The 18329-nt window shown below is 33.0% G+C and overlaps 1 protein-coding gene across 1 annotated transcript; it reads right to left on the bottom strand.

The window, feature by feature from the left end:
• Positions 1–517: 517 nt before the first annotated feature.
• Positions 518–3723, bottom strand: LOC120074675 (NADPH-dependent aldo-keto reductase, chloroplastic-like). Its single transcript, XM_039027885.1, has 7 exons — positions 3514–3723; positions 3156–3206; positions 2767–2843; positions 2370–2457; positions 1691–1966; positions 1335–1586; positions 518–1189 (listed from the first exon to the last, which is right to left on the bottom strand). The coding sequence occupies exons 1-7, from the start codon at positions 3631–3633 to the stop codon at positions 1106–1108; spliced, it is 948 nt and encodes a 315-aa protein (XP_038883813.1). The 5' UTR covers positions 3634–3723; the 3' UTR covers positions 518–1105.
• Between the last annotated feature and the right edge of the window lie 14606 nt (positions 3724–18329).

Here is an 18329-nt window from a genome sequence, read left to right as displayed (position 1 = left end):
TGAACATTCTGGATTGAATAATGTTGTTTCATACCAAACTTCTAATTGGACCATAGGTTTCATGCACCAAGAAATGCTGATACCATTTTTAGGCACTCTCCTGGAAGTGGTCATCCACTGGAACAGGAACAACTCTCTCTCTCTCTCTCTCTAATTATTGCTCCTCATTTCAACTGCAAATATCATAGACATTTCTATCCAAATACAATTTTTAAACTATAATTGGTTTAGACTCTTATCTATTATCCATTTTCTAAGGTATGTGAACAATTTTCTGGTTTATTTCTTTTGAAGGACGATGGTAGTTATAATTTTTCAGTTTTCTTAGCTTCATACTATCCATATTTACCTTCTATACTTTAAATTCAATCAGTACGAGTTATTTTTCCTCATCTTTTTGCAACTTAACTAAGAATCAATTAACAAAAACAAAATGATACTATGTCGAATGTGGAAGTTCAACTAGATATGAGATTGAACAAGGTTATTAGTTGAATTCCCATCACAAATACAAAAATAACTTTAAAAAACAGAATTCAAATTCACACATAATTGTTCAACCTAATAAATCCGACCATTTTACAATTTGACATCACTGAAAAAAAAAATATATATATAGTTGTGTAATTGGAGTTCTCTTTCAAATTTGTTTTAATACAACTAGGGATAGAGGGATTCGGACCACAGACTTAGTGGTTACTAACACACTGTATGCCAAAATCATTCTCCTTCAATTGGAATGTTATATCCTTCAATCTTTCAATCACTTCCTATCACTTGGTTCGATGTGGAGAATAAAATCATTGGAGCCAACGCAATGGTCCGAGTTCAGTCTCAGAATCTCTACTTCCCTTCCGCCAACAGTAATGAGTCTATTTCGAACATACAATACAACATACTCAAACTTTAAGGCACCTCCAAACATATACTTTTAAGACTAGACGACATCTACAAGGAGAAGAAACCCAATAAAACAGAATAAAACTCTATTAGACTTGAAATGAAACCTACGGCCTGAAGTTCCCACGTTGACTATTTAAGAGCTTGAATTATTTTCATACAACCATTGTACCGAAAAATACCCCCGCTATGATAGCAAACACATTTAGATCTCTCCATCCCATAATTCCTCAACCGTTCGATACACACCATTCTCATTCGTAAATATGGTTCCTAAGACAATCCTTGCCTGTCCAAGTGAAGAACGGAGTAAATCTTAGTACACTAACATAATAACAACTTTATGGATAGAACATAAACATTCATCATTAAATTATAGTGCAATGCATTCCCTTCCTAGAAAAAGAACAAGAATATAACTATATTTATCTTACCTGATGGAACTCAGAAAACTTAGCAAACAAATCTTCAGGTATGGACCAATCGAAAATGTCGAAATTCTCTTTGATCCTCGACTCGGAAATACTTTTTGGAAGTACACTATGACCCTTTTGTAGTCCCCAGCGAAGGGCAACTTGTGCAGGAGTCTTACCAAGTTTATCAGCAATCTCTTTAAGAATCGGATTTTGAAGAATATCCCCACTCTTGAACCAAGTTGTCCCACGTGAACCCAATGGAGAGTATCCCTGAATTGGAGTCAAGTGTCAACTATAATACAGTTTGAAACTAATAAAAACCAGGCCATATTTCGCAGTTATTGAAGAAAAACATTCATGTTTTTTCAACTCACACTTAAATGAACTCCTTTTGATTTACAATATTCATGTAATTTGTCTTGCTGCCATGATGGGTGACACTCCACCTGATTGACAGCCGGAGGAATACGAGCTACCTCTAGCAAATCTCCAAGTTTCTTGGTTGTGAAATTGCTTACACCAATAGCTCGAGCTTTTCCAGAATCAAAGAGTGCTTCCATGGCTCTCCATGTGCTTGGTATGTCTGGCGCAACAACGTTTTCAGGAGCAAAACCAGTAGATCCATGCTTCATCCGAACTGGCCAATGAATCTATAACGAAGAAATTACATTGGTGTTACATTAGAGTGCATCATAAAAAAAATAAAAAAGTATCCATTCTTAGATATACAAAATTGTTTGTCTTAACATGTAAAATATCGTTAGACCGACACATTCCTAAATAAATTGCTAACTAAAGCAAGAAGAGGCTTTTAACAATGAGCAATACTTAAGTGCATCCCAATCTCTATGCATCTCACTCTCATAACACAAACACACACAAAAAAATTAAAATATTTAAACAAAGATGAAAGAAGAATTTGCCATGTGGCAAACTATGATTGTATAATTTGGTGGGCTGCACAAAGATGGATGTAGCATGGGATGTACCTAAGTACTTTTCTTTAATAATAATAATAATAATCTTGTAGTAAAGTTGTGCAATAATACATACAAGGTATAGATCAATATAATCAAGCTGCAAATCTTTCAAGGTTCTGTCAAATGCTGTAGGAACGTCTTCTGGAGAATGATCAGTACACCTGTAGGTCATGACCCCATTAAGTTGCTTATCCGTTGATCATTAGGAATAAATTTATTTTTTTAATAACAAAATTTAGGGTCTAAATAAGGTTTTTTTTTTCTTTTATATCTGTGAATATCTGGGTCAGCTTACACAAACTTCGACCAATCTCACGTAAGGGATGACCTGCCTACCCTTATAGGATTGAAATAAAGTTAAGCTATCAATAAGGAAAGTCAGATAAGCAAGAAAGTGAAATTTGTTGCAAGTTTCCTAATATTGCACAGGGATTATATGTCACTGACAGAACTAGAAATTTAGAACAAACCAGAGTTTGGAAGTGATAAACAAATCCTCACGCTTAACGACACCATCTTCAAAAAGCATTTTGAGAACTGAACCAATCTGCCACAAACAATAATATATTATCAAATACCTTTCCCATTACCAAAATCCTAAAAGCTTAAGCTACAACCAAAATATAGAGTAAAATATACAATGAACAGAACCTACTGGTGACGGTCTAAATTATATTCTGCATCCTCAAACAGCAAAAGATAAAAATGAAAGGCACACAAAAGAAATCTTCTAGAGATCAATATTAAATAAGTTAAACCAGGCCTATTAGTCACAAATTCCAAGAACGGATACATTTCTAAAATAAAGATAAACACAAAATGTAAACGAAAGTTATGCGAATTGCTTCCACTGAATTACCTCTCTCTCGTTGCCATACAGTTGAGCACAATCAATATGGCGATACCCGACCTACAGCGACAATAAACACTCAACTTAGACAAAGTAACAAAAAAAAAAAAATCATAATCCGAAACAAAATTTCAGCATTATAAGTAAATTTGTTGTCTGTTTTAACAGAGTAAACAAAATATCGGTTGAATTCGTCTTGCTATGACTTGCAATTCTACTTTCAATCTCACTCCGTGAGAATTAACAAAGACAAAGTTTTCGAAGTATGTTTTAGGTTCCAATTAAAAATCAAGCATCGAAATCGTCATTATTGATGATTAAAAGTAGGAAGAAAACAAAAAGAAGAAGAAGAAGAATAGGAAAGAACCTTGAGGGCGGCAGCAATGGCGTCAGTGACGAGACCTTCAGTTGCTTGCCAAGTTCCGAGTCCAACGGAGGGGATTTTAGCCCCAGTATTCAACTGGAAAAACGAGATTTGAGAAGCCATTTCCGAGCTATATAGAACAGGAAGTTGAGTTCGAAGGAGCAAAATGAAAATGAAATGAAAGGGAAATGACGATTACCAAATGAATTTTCCTTTTTTCTTTTCCTTCACATTTATGAAGCTTCTTTTGGTTAGTGGTTGGTTGCAAGTAACGTTCCTTCTTTGGTTTTCTCATAAGATTTTACCTTTTTGTCCTCTTGTTAGATATTTCCCTTTAAACATTTTCTTTATTTCACCTTTTTTTTCTAATAAGAAAATATATATGAATTATTATAAATATTATACAATATCGATGACCATCCCCAAAAGGATCATGTGTCCTAAAACATATTACTCTATGTGTCACAAATTTATCCATGGTTAGTGTCTTAATAGCCACATTCTACGTGTAATTCTCTTATAAATAGTGGTCATTTATGTATTTTGTAGGAGGATGAAGATTGGTGAGAAATCCAAACTTTTAGGAAAAGTAGAGAAAATTTGATGATCATATTTTCTTTATTTCTTTATTTTATTTAAATTGTTTATTATATATATATATATATATATATATATTTCATTTTTCGGATGATTATATGTATCATTCTATGCTTCAAACTTCAAAGTAAATGCGGGGATATCTATGATAAGCCTAGGTGAATCCTAATGGAAATATATTTATGGTAGGTGGTTTGGGTGCAATAAAAAAATTTAAAAATAAATCATATCTAAATTCATATCAACTTCCAAATCTAAGATTTGATTGTCTATATATTGTCAAAAAAAAAAAAAAATTGAATCCAACAAAACCAAACTAAACTAATTTATTGATTCGATTCGGTTTTTAATATAAAACATAGTAGCTTTTATTTGGAGAAACCTATAATTATGGTTTTGACGGTTTTTTTATTCGAAAAAATAGTCAACATCGAACCTTTCGTTTGGATGAACAATATATTATTTTGAAACTTTTAATATTTTATTATGTTATAAACAATGAAATACAAAATGAAAAATATCATCGATATTGTAGACCTCAGGTTAATAATAATAAATCTAAACTAATTTAGAAACCATTTGATACTTATTTGCTAGTTTAAATATTCTTTTCTACTTTTTTTTATAATCACAATTTCTTCTAAAAAATTTTTTTTTAAGTAATACAAAGAAGGACAAGGATCTAACGAGATACCACATCACTAGACACAACATTATCAATCATGAAGATGATTTTCAAGCAAAACACACTTTAGTTCAACGTCCATTACATGTCTAAATGTGAGCAATGGTAATATCGTGGATAAGAAGAGAAACCTTAAACAATTTCTCTTCGAATAAAAGCTTGAATTCAATCAATAAATATTTGGGTTTGGATGGTTGAAACAATCCCACACTTCAAGTAAGTTTCAAAGAATTATCAAAGTTATTACAATCTATAAAGAATAAATTCTTGCTTCTTCATTTGTAACAAATTTGTCAAAAAGAAGAGTAGCCTCTTCTAGACATGTTTATGGCATAAACATATTCAAAACATTTTTATAGGATTGAAACATAACATTTCAAATTACTCTTGCTTGTCACTACTAACAAGATCTCAGTCGATTTTCTTTCCTTTAGCTACTCGGATGTTTAAGTTTGCTAACCTACTCAAAAGAGAGGCTAGCCTATACACCCTATCAAGTGAAGTGCTTACACCCCTAAGAGGGATCAAAATTCTTTCTGGAATCATCCTATTTCCAAAACTTATTTAAATCCCTTGGATGGTTCCAAATCAGTTCTACGCGAAGCAGCTCGCCTAAGAAATAAGTGGGAGAGAAGCGAAGCATTAAAAAAAAGCTTTTTTTTTTTCATCAGGAAGCGTTTCATAAAGCAGTGCATATTAATTACTGATTGTCATCGTCGATAATTTCTGGTGACTCCCCTCATCAAAAGAGGAGTTAGAGTAGGGAACAATGAGCATCCCCGCCTAGGGAACCCCCTCTCCCTATCAGTCAAGTCACTACAACAAATATCACATTCGACAGCTAAACGCTATCGTAGACTTTTCTTAACGTTTTCAAAATGCTGTCGTAGCCCACGTTATTGAAAGTCTCCAACTTTCCATAGCGTTTTTTTAACGCTATAAAAAAACTATAAAATTCAACTTTTGATAGCACATATTTAATGTTATGAAAATGTTTCATAGTGTTGGCAAAAAAATACTATAGAAGGTCTTTTATAGTATTTTTTATAACAGTAAAAAAACACTATAAAAGACTTTCTATAGTGTTTTTTATACGATAAAAGATGCTATAAAAGACTTTCTATAGTGTTTTTTATAGCGATAAAAAACGCTATAAAAGACTTTCTATAGTGTTTTAGGGATGTTGTTGTAGTCGATGTTATTAAAAGTTTCTGACTTTCTATAGCATTTTTTCAATGCTATAAAAAGACTACAAAATATTCATTTTCTATTACATAATTTTAATGTTCTGGAAAGTCTTTATAGCATTAAAAAAATGCTATAATTGACTTTTGATTGCAGTTTTTACAATCGTAAAAAGAAAGGCTAAAAAACCATATTGTATTTTGAATCTTGCCTTGATAGTCAATTTTGATCAAATTGTATATAATTTGCATAGCAATTAAGTATATACATTTAATATAATAATATACACATTTACATCAAAATGAATTCTCAAGAGCTTAAACTTATATACTTCTCGTAATGTGATGCATCAATCATTACAACACTCAATGCACATAAATAATCATATCTTTTTTGGAAGGTTTACAATGTTCTTCAGATTACATTAGAGTCAATAATTTGTTTTGTAAAAAAAAAAAAAAAGAATAGTAACTATCTTTCTAATTTCTAGGATACATATGTATCTTTCAATCTTCATTTTTTCAATGCAATGCAACATTTATTCTCCACAATACCAACGATCTACTCAATCTCTTACCCTTGAGTGCTGCAAAAGGAACACATATATACCATAAAATTCATTTCAAACTCATATCAATTAATACAAAACATAAAAATAATGATAGCACATTTATCAGCATCATAGAAATCATGGAACTTAAAAATTATAAGATAGCATCAAGACTCCGTGTAGAAGAGCTCTATGCATAAATAATTCCAAGTCTTACACAACAAAACATGGGAGCTATAAATTCGAACCAATGGGTTGTAAGTTAATATATCAAACAACAGTCCTAACATATAAATCTCACGTAAGCACACAAATATTTTTTTCGTAGCACATCAATCTCAAAACATCCAAACAATAGTCTTATAAAGCTTGAGCAAGAAGTGAAATAAAGGCACACAAAAATCTCTTATATAGTCCAAAGCATTTGTAATTCATACCTAACTTAATTAGTTTTCATTCTACAACTTAGCTTGTCAAGCAAAAAAAAAATTTAAAAAAAAATTCAAAATGCATAATCGTGGCAAACTTGTAATATGTGGCAGCCATTCATTAAATCCCTAAATGAAATTATCAATCAGCGCATATCCAAATACCCACAAAAACACACAATGCTCAATCATTCATCCTATAATTAGGAGGACAAAAACTTAATAAAAATAAGAAATAAATATATCTTCAGTCGAATCTTTAAATTAGCAAGGCCTAGTTCCGATCGTGCTATAAACCCTTGGGTTGAATGATTGGTTTATGATGTTCTTTTTAAAAAGATTACCTCTAAACTTTTAAATTGATCAATTCCTCCTTATAGCTTCTTAATTTAACTAGCTTTCTAGAATTTGTTAAAATTTTACATTTATTCTTGTTCATGAATGATATAAATATATGTTTAACATTTTTTTTTATTGAAGTAACATCCAATGAAATGTAAAAAGAAAGAAGATTTGATTAAAGAAGAGCGAATGATGAAAAGTCCTAAATCAGGAGATTAAGATACTAACCATGCAAATAAGGAGTCAAATGGCTGTAGAAAGAGAAAACCCCAAATTAGAAGTATCGACTACCACAAATAGAGAAAAGAATAGCAATCACTGTGACATTATTTGAAGTATTAAGACCATATAGTATAATCTACTCGTTACACACATTATAAGCAAACATAACAAGCCAAATATTTGGTTCAAATATAGGAAAATGTTTATTAACGGCTCATAATGTGAACAAGCCAAATAATTTGAAGTTTCCATTTGGACTACTAAAACTAGAAGATGTAGCAATGTTTGATTTTAATATCAAGGGTAAAATAAATAACCTTGCATCCACATGCATAAATGAGTTATGGGAATAAGTGAATATCACTCGATTGGTGTAAATGTGGCCATCTTATTTGATGTTGCTTTAGAATTCATTCCATACCTACAAATATAATTACAAAACAAAAGTATACATATAAACTTTTTTTTTTTAGCTTTCCTAAGATAATCAAAGAGGTAAAGATTTGATTTTGCAATCATCAACATCTCCAACCAATTTTTTAAGCTTCCATTAGAAGTAAATTTTGAATGTGAAAATTTAGTATTACATTTCACAAAATTAAGAAGTATTAAATAATAACCTATCTTAGGAAGGGAGCAGTCTAGTAATTCTACCTTCAAATGATGCCTAATAACCCTATATACTTGTTCAACCTATGTTTGATGTACACGTCAATGAACACATTAACAACTCAAGCAATATGAGCCAATAAGAGAGCCTTGTAGGAAGATCAAGAGACTAGTCAAGAAAACAAAAACTAATAATATGCAAAACAAAAATGAGACCAATACATTATATTATTAGAAAATTTGAACCATTCCAATACTTTGATCATATATGAACAAGGATCTTAAGATCTTAATAGATAGAACAACTACTCAAGTTGTTTACTATCTGCAAGTGACAACAGAGAGAGTTGGATGTCAAATGGCAACGAATAGATAATTAAAGTAACCCCCAAAAAAAATTATAAAAAACCAAACAACTTGAGATGTGTGGTTTTCAGCTAGTCCTAAAATGAATTACAAAATAGAATAGCAAAAGTTCTTCTCTAAGTCTCAGGAACTCAATAACTTACATTGGCTCAATTTCAATGGTTCAACAAATGTTGCAAGATTCATTGTCTCCATTATTTGAAATGTATCAGTACCTACAAAGCACAAAGCATTTTAGTGGTGAAGCTTTAATCTTCTAAAACATGAATTGATACATGTCTAATCTACTTGCTTCAATTTCTACCAAATTTCATATACTCAATAGGTAAAAATTCCAAACAAAATCTATTTTTTGTAAGTTTTTTCACTCAAAAACATAACAAGATTCCAAGTTATTGACAAAATCATAATATGTCCAACCTTCTAATGATAGGAAATTTGGTAAAGATATAAAATAGTGCAAATACAATGATGAATAAGAAATATAAGAAAGTTCCAGTGAAGAAGACACATACTATTTGAAGAAGACATAGTATTTCAAAACATTAAGGTTTTCAACCTTTATACTATTCAAATTTAATCATGAAAAAACACACCACTAGAACTAATGAAGTTTGGAAATTTATACACAAAAGAAAAAATGGAAACTGATAGTAGATGGAAGATAAATTGATACATTAATTGTGTTCAGGATATTCCCTTTCATTTGCAAACCCAATATTCCTGGCACAACACACATGTCTTGAATTTATCATCAACCAACCAATCAACTTAAGCATATTAATAGGCTTCTACCTGCCCACTTTATTCCTTAATGACATTCAATAATTATAACTTAACCATTCATTTCTCTTGACCTATAACAACCTAATAGACACATTTCCACACACTCATTCCCTTTCAAAACCAAAACGTGCTTCAAATGTTTGTCTTCTCAACCACCCTGTATTCTTCATCAGTCTCTTTCAGTTCTACAGAATCTTGTTGACAAAATAGTTAATGATCTTTTAGTATTTAGATGTCAGCTACATATTTTCTTTAGAAATATTTCATCTTTCTTTCAATCATCACCATAAACTCAAATTTCCTAAACCAAAATCATGTTAATGAACAAACAAAACTAAGAATAAAATCACCCATAAACAAGAACCAAAATCATATTCATAGACAAAATAAACAAACTCAATTGAAAAATAGTTCTAATTGTTAAAATCCCACAAGAATATTAAGGAAAATTTATTGATTCGCAATTGTTTCCCAAACCCTCTTTCAAGTTGAATCAATCTCTTTATTATGGCTGCTTCAAATCTAAACCAAAAAATACAAAATAATAAGAACAAGAAAGCCAAAAAGTCTACTTTTCCTTTTAGCTTAACTACAAATCAAACTTTTGAATTAGATGTGTGCTAATTTATTATAGGTTATCCCATCCAAAAAAAGCTTGCTCACCTCGAAGATATGTTACTTTAATTTTCTAGACAAAACTGATAGCAATAAAAAAGAAGAAAAAAAAAAGGTTTTTAATCAGCTAAACATCCTAAAACTGAGAGTTTGTGTTCAACTCCAAACTCCAATTTTATTTGCGTTTTTTTTTTTTTTTTTTTTTTTTTTTTTTTTTTTTTTTTTTTTTTTTTTGTATCTCTTCAACCAGATAAAGCCACAATTTTGCACATCTTCAACATAATGTCAAATAATTAAAACTAAGAATTAAAACTTGGGATATATAAATTGAATTTAAGGATATATAAACTTCAATTTATGGATATATAAACTCAAAATTCAGAAGCTTCATATCCTAAAATGGGGTTTGACACTAAAAAATGGAAATTAAAGTTGTCTTTTAAGGTTCTAGTATAACCCCACTTAGCATGGTAATACAGAGGGAGGGAGAAGATCTATGCGATGGAGGAAAAAGTTACCTAATGTCCAGAGTTTTGGCATTCAACTTCGAATTGATAGGTAGTTTTCAGATGATTATAATGTTGTTTGATAACTTCGAAGTCTTATTATTATGTTTAAGAGAAAAATATGATTGAATAAAATAAAGAGAAGCAGAAGAAGATAGTACTCATGAGGTCATCAAAAGTAAACAAAAATTTGCTAAATGACAAGAATAAGAAAAAAAGAATAAGAAGAATAACTCACCCCTTCCAAAAGCTTGATTCTGGTGGGTCAACTTATCATTGGTTTTCAAATACTGAGATTTTTAATTCCAAATCCATAAAAATCAACTTGAAATAACACAAATAAAAAACAGAGAACAAAAAATTGCTAAAGCTAGGGTTTGAAAGAAATTCAAGAAACAAAAAATTGGAGGAAAATTGAAGAAAAATGAGAAGAAAAAAAAATGTATCTTTTAGAATGGCGATTTTCTGACAAGCTTTTGAAGCATCGGCGCCGTTGAATCAGAGCGAAGCTTTAGAAACTGAATGAAGTTGTATCTCTTAGAATGCTTTGGAGATGAAAAATGTTGGATTTTATGTCCTAAAACTCATAGTTTGTAAATTAATAAACATATTCTGTTTTTTTTTCGATAAAATTATTATTGAAATTGTAATCTTGAATCCAATAAACTAAGATCCTGAGGCTATTTAATGTAGTTTGAACTTTATGTAGTGACATAAATGTGGATCAAGTTCAAATAGCCAAAATGATCTATAGTATATGAATAAAGTTAGGCGCCTTATTCTGGGGACACTATGGATGCGGCCCATTTTGTAGTTAGTACAAACGATGTGATCCTAAATCATTCATGTGGAGACATGAAAGTGGGGTCATCCTATGTAAAGAGTTTACATAAGACTGAATCATGAAATGGTCCCTTTTTACGTTGTAAATGCCGTTTAATGTATAAAACTAATTATTTCGTTAATTGATGACTTAGGTAACTTAATCTTAATCCTGAGCTAACTATGAACTCCTGTTCACTCGGAATTATCCTTAGATCTGCATAGGTGAGGGCAACTCGTGATCGTTGGCCCAATAAGCCTCCCATTTCAGGGGTAAGATCAGGTAGATAGCTGGGAACATAGGGTGCAAGACAAAGTTCACTCCTACCCATTATAGGGATAGTAGATAGGTTGTTCTGAATCCAGGTCTTGAACAAGGGGTCCCACCCTCTCCTTGGCCCGAGAGGGATTCGGTTTATAGATTGGACCTTAAACCAATTGTTCATTAGAGGATCAGTGAACTTAAGGAACAAGATGTAGTATTGGGGGTAAAACGGTTTTTATGACCCAACCGAGATTACGAACAACCTGTGAAGGATTAATTATTAATCATGTTTATATCAAATGGACACAAATATATCTATAGTGAGAGGAGTGCAACTACGGGACTATAGTGGAATGACCCGTTAGTTAACGAATGTTGATTAGCTCCGTCTAAAAGAGTTTTAGCCAGCAAATCTCAAATCGTTGGAGCCCATGATCTATAGGTCCATTAGGTTCCCCTACTAGCTCATATGGAATAAACTTAGAATAGTAATGATAGAATAATTCGAATTGTTCGAATTAGGTGAAGAGAGAGAAACGACAAGTATATTGATTATAAGTGGTCGGGTTTTTCAGCTTAGAGATACAGTTTTAATATTTAAATGTGATTTAAATATCAAGAATATGAATACGTTCATATTCAGAAGCTCGAAAATAATGGAAATGGTCAAAGATGTAAAAAGTCAAAGAGTTGACTTTTGACTTTGAAAAGTCAAAGTTTGACCGACCTTCAAATGTGATTTGAATTTCGAGAAAATGAATGTGGATTCATGCTTGGGAGGTCAAAATTAGTCAACATGGAAAAAATCATAAAAAGTCAAAAGTTTGACTTTGACCAAATGACTATTTTTCCCTTTGACTAAAGTTAGTGGAAAAATCCAAACTTTTGTTGGATAATTCCACTAAAAATAGTGGACTAGGTGTTGGCTTATAGTGGAGACATTAAACCCACTTAGATAGTAAATTCTAAGTGTTGGGTATTTATGGATTTGTTTCATGCAAATGTTGCATGGTTTTTTTTTATAAAATGGGTTTTTAAATTTGGACTAAAGACTTTTGGCATTTTTTGCAAAAAGTTAGTTTTCAAAATTGGGCTGAAAAATTAAAGACTCAACCCAAAAAATCTCCATCTTTTTCCATCTCTTTCTCTCTCTCGGTTTTCTTCATCCACTAGGTCCCAAAACTCGGTTCTGAGTCCAGAGGATAGTAGATCAACTTTAGTGGTGGTTCGAAAGAGTTCGGGTCGAGATTCAGCGAGGAAAAGTGGTTTTCAAGAGCTTCAAATGTAATTTTAATTTAATGTTTTTTTCCTTCAAATTGCATGCTAAATTTCCTTTTAATTAAAAGCAATTAGAGTATAATTAAGTTCTTTTTCCACTGCGTATGTCTCGTGTTCCATCAAAAAAGAGATGCGAACTCCTAGAATTAGAGAGAATGAGAAGATGGGAGAAGGTTTTTGTGTGAAGAATATGGTAAAGGATTTTTGGGTACTTTCGACAAGAGAGGGATAGGTATGTCGATGGGTGTTTACGCAAAGGACCGTGAGTGCGACAATGGTCTCGAAACGAAAGAAAGGTAATTTCTAGAGAAGATGGGCCAAGTGAAAATGAGTGCGTGAAAATGGCGATGGACTACTTTTGAATGAGGGAGATGACGGTCTGCACGAAAATGGAAATAGTGGAAATTTGGGAAAATTTTGAGTAATTGATCAAGCACCCAAAATCTCTCACTTTTTTCTCTAAATATATAAGGTTATCCTAATGGGCTATTAAATGAGATATTTGTTGTAGTGCAACTTGAAGAGACAACACCAAAGTAGAAACTTTAACCCCAACAACTTGTACGAATCTAAAGGAACTATCTTGGATTGGAGTCTTTTTATTATTTTTATCATTACTATTATTGTTATTTTTAATTAGTCGAGCTTGACCCCTTTTGTTGGGCTATCATTTTTTTGTCTTTTATTTCCCTTTAAAAACATCGGTTTCGCATAAGAAGAAGAATTTTCATTCGATAGTAGTAGCAGAAAATACCGAAAAGACTTAAAAACTCACAAGATATATAGATGAAACTGATATTAGACAATAAAACATAATATATATACAAACAAACCTTAATTCCTTTACAAAGAGCATGAGAGCAGCAAGATCGCAACCAGGCATGATGATATTCCGATCTAACAAACTTGCGTAGACATTGCAGTTTCACCAGTCGACGCCATTGCTACCATGACCAAGCAAGAGGATATGCAAGAGCAGAAAGAATACTGTATACTCCACGCCCCCCCCCCCCCTAAATTGATATGTTACTATAGCATTGATTTGATCCACAAATGTATTAAATGGACTCTCATATCTGAATATCAAAATAGAGTAACTCAAGTGTTAATCCAGGAATAAACGCATGCCTATATACAAAAGTTTTAGATAAGCAGTCATTTCTCATAGGTAGTCATAGCTAAATACAAAGTAATATATAGCAGATATGTTGACATCAACGAAATGCATTAAAGCAATAAATCCTTATTACTTACACAATCTCTTTCAGTTGTTCTAAAGGGAAATGTGAAAGATGCCAAGGTTCACTAAAGGTGTTTGGACCCGTAAAGTATATTCTATACACATGACTTTAAGACTCCTCACCTTTATTTGTTTTCAAAACCCAAATCATAGAAAGGAGAAAGGAAAAATACTAAACCAAAACTCACTCTCCAATTACAATTGGTAATTCAGAAAGTTTGTTGTGGCAAACATTTAATAACAAGAGAAGACAAATTCCCCAGTTCTTCATCCAACAATAAAATATTAATATGACCTAGAATTAACTTCTGTGACCCCATAGCCTGCAAAACAAAGCATTGAATGCAACGATGAAAACCAATTTTTAAACCTCAAAGTCGAAAGTGATGAAAGTTTACCTTGTTGGGATTAGTGTCCTAATTCTCCCGGAGTCTCGTTGTTTTGTAAAGATACAAATTGTTCAATGAATAAAATAAATGTTATTTAATTCTGGCATTTACTCATATCCAATAAACAAAGCTCCTTGGTTATCTTATGTGAACTTAAGCATGTATATGTGATATACAAGCGGATCTTGCTTTAAGTGATAACCTAAATCCGTCTGTAGTATAAGGATTAAGGTGGGATACTGTTTCTAGTGACACTACGGATACGACCCACTTTGTAGAGGTTTGTAAGTATTGTAAACTACTACAGATGGTAGATCCCGATCATTCGTATGGAGAAGTGGAGCGGGGGTGTCTTATACAAAGAGTTTGTATAAGACCTGGACCATGAGATGACTAGAATCTGTATATAACGCCATTGATACTGAGACTTGCATCTCACCTAAATGACTATAGGTGACACGACCTCAATCCTGAGTGTTTTATGAACTCCTGCCTTTGAGGGTGGTACTTTGATTAGTATGGGTGAGAGTGGCCAGATTTCCAATTCAACATGCCTACCTTTTTGTGGACTTGTCTGATTTGGCAGCTGAGAACTCAATCCACAATATGGAATTCACTCCTTTCCCAAAGCAGAAATATTTGTAGTAAGAAGAGTTCAACTATCGATCTTTAGTGGAATGCCTGGCAGTTAACGGATGGTGGATCCCGTGATTAAAGAGTTTAGTTAGTTATTCACGTACCGTTGGAGCTTCGGAGCTATAGATCCATGAGGTCCCCTTGGTAGCTTGAATTTTGTTGAGGATCAGTTCTTGGTGTTGATTTGAAATGTTCAAATTAACAAGAGGTATTTTGATTATATATGATATAATCGGTATGATGTATAAGATACATCTAGTGGGGGATTGATGTAAATGAGATTTACATTAAGTACCATGGAATAGAAACAGAACTATGGTTTATATGTTTCATGAGATGAAATATTAAAACTATAGGTTATAAATATAGTATGATAAGTTGGTTATCATTTATATTTATAATAATATTAATTATTGGATAATTAATTCGTTTTCTTTTAAATAACCAAAGTAATGGGTGGTTATTGGATCATGGTAACCGTGAGTTTAAAAGGAAAGTGGTTTCCTATTTTCAAAATGAGTTTTTTTTTTTTTTTTTACAAAAGATTGAAAAAGGTTGTGAGTTTTTCTCTCGGCGGGCAATAGAAACTCACGGTGGTCGTCAAGTAAATACAGATCTACTAAACGACGGTTGGGCGAGCTAAACGATCGTGCAGGTGCGAGCTATATGATCGCATAGCTTTATCTAAACGATTGGGCATCGACCTATACGATAGGTCTCCGCCATCTCCCACTTGCCTAATTTTGTACACGATCGTTGTTTTCTCCATTTGTCGGCCTCATACCAAGTTCGAAAGAGCCCACCCTCTGGATTCTCACATTGAGAATACCAAGGTCGCCTTGTTGGTGGTGTCAGACTCAACTCGACACCGTCGAGGTTTTTTGAAGGTCGTTTGTGGTGCTGTGGAGGCCGTTCGTGTTGCGTAGGAGTTCGTGATCGAGAAGATCATTGAGGACGAGCACGAAGTGTTCGTGCTGTGTTTCTGCGATGTTGTGGTCGTATAGATCGGGCGTTCGAGGCTGCTGTTGTTCTAGCGTTCATGCCAACGGAGCATGGAGACGCTTCTGCCTATGTGCGTAAAGTTTTACTCTCTGTTCCTTTGTATTTTACATGTTGTAATTGTTGTATGAATCGCATAACCGTTTGTTTGAAGTCGACTGTAAATGATTTGTTGATTCATGATTGTAATTTGAAATAGTCTTGTCCCGCTGCGTAAGGAAATCTCGTTTCTGATTTCCTTTAATTGGTATCAGAGCCAAGTTCTCTAATATTCTAAATTGCAAATCTGAACCGAACACTTTTTACAATCGCGGTGGGTTTCTGCATTTATAGTTAACCGTTTTCTGCATTTGTGGATGAAATTGATGAACGTATTGGGTTTTAAATTACCTTTTTGTTAAAGCTTTCGGTATTACAAAGTGTTAATTGTAAGGGCCTTTGTGTTTTTGGGCAAAATTAACTTTGCAATCGAGTTTGTAATTCGAAAAGTTTGAGTTCATCAAGTCGTTCGTGATGAAGCTTTGGCACATGGCGATGCAATTCTCAACAAAGAAAAAGACCAACCGTTGGTCGAATCGTGTAGCCTTAGGTAAACGATTGTAGAGATTTTACTAAGCGATCATTTAGAGTTTTCGTTCTATACGATCATATAGTATTTTCTAATCGATTGTTTAGCTAATGCTAAGCGATGGGGTAAATCGTTACCATATTACATGGCGTTGGTTGCGCGATCGCATAGGCGCTAGAGGTAGGCGATCGTAGTGGGAGCATGCGATGCTTGTCGTTTAGTTGATGGCGCACGCTAGACGATCGTGTAGTTAGCAAGCTTTATCGCTTAATTACTACCTATGCGATCGTGTATATGCGATACGAAGACGCTAGTTAAGCGATCACTTAGGCGATGGTGCTTTGCGGCATCGTAGTCGCTTAGACAATCGCAGAAGGCAGGCGTTGTGCAGAGCATGCTAAACGATCATGTACTTCAGGCTTCATCTCTTAGTTACGATACACGATCGTGTTGTAATATCTAAACAATCGTTTGGATTTTTCTAGATGATCGTATAGTAAATGTTAAACGATCATTTAACTCCGGAGCGCTGGTAAGCGATAGAGCAAAAAGTTTGTTTTATCATGTAGACGATCGTGGGAAGCTTAGTACACGATGGATGGTTGGAGAAGCGATGCTTTGTCAAGCGGTTCAAGACCCGATTCGCCTGTTTGAACTGGAGACTCCTTGCCTTTGTAATAGTTAACTTTCCTTTTTGTGTTTTAAGGCAATTTTACCCTGTTCATCAACTTTGATTACTTATACATGTGATGTATGGTACTTATATGCCAAAGTGTTTGTCATATATTTAAAACCCACCTTAGGTTGTGCAATTATTCATGCATTATGTATTATAAATGTTATAATCTTGCATGAAGACATTACTTAAAAGCATGCGCATGCATCATGAAATATAAGAACTATATTTTGCATGCAGTGAGCATTATCATGCATTATCCTTTTATTTTAATTGTTATAGTCTAAGGGTGAATGGAAGGATGTTTTGCTTGTTTCATTATTGTTTTGTATAAGTGTTCTATAAAAGAAGTAGCAAAGAATGGACAATGCATTGAGCATGACACTTAGGCTGTTTATAAGCGTTATGAATGTCTTGCATGTGTTAGCTTAGCATTGTGGTTGTGTCCATTTATAAGTGTTCTAAAGGAAATTAGACCTAAAATCAATAATTCAGAGTTGCATGCAGACTTAGGGTGAACTCAAGTTTTTTAAAAGGGTTTTAAAATTGGATTGAGATAGACTTAAATTCAATTGGTTCTAAAGAGTTTAGTAACCTAGATTAATTTTTTAAAATCGGTTTAATAGGATTAAATTGGTTGGAATAAAAGATTAAATTTGTTGTAAACCTATCTATAAGGGACCTTTTGTCTAAGGCGGGTTCTAGCTAGGCTGGGATTCTTAAGTTGACGGAAACATAACACTCCTACCTGGGAACCTACCTGAAAAGGTGAATTAGATAGATTTTCAACAAGCATGCGCCGATTTGGTCAAAGACTCCGTTAAAGAGTTTAATGGATGATGATCAAAAGTTATTCAACTATCCAAGGTAAAAGTTACTCTTGGGAAAACCTAAAAGTCACTTAGTTAAAATTCTTAGCCGTGTTTTTTCTAAGTAAGCTAAATCCTAGGTTATAAAATACTCAGTTGGAGGAGGAGGCGTATCAGATATGTCTATAATTCCACTCACGTTTCTCCCTATATGTTCACACCGTGAGATTCATGCTTGGCCTCAAG

The sequence above is a fragment of the Benincasa hispida genome, chromosome 3 (assembly GCF_009727055.1).
Source record: "Benincasa hispida cultivar B227 chromosome 3, ASM972705v1, whole genome shotgun sequence".
NCBI lineage: Eukaryota > Viridiplantae > Streptophyta > Magnoliopsida > Cucurbitales > Cucurbitaceae > Benincasa > Benincasa hispida.
This window is presented reverse-complemented; position numbering and strand designations above follow the sequence as displayed.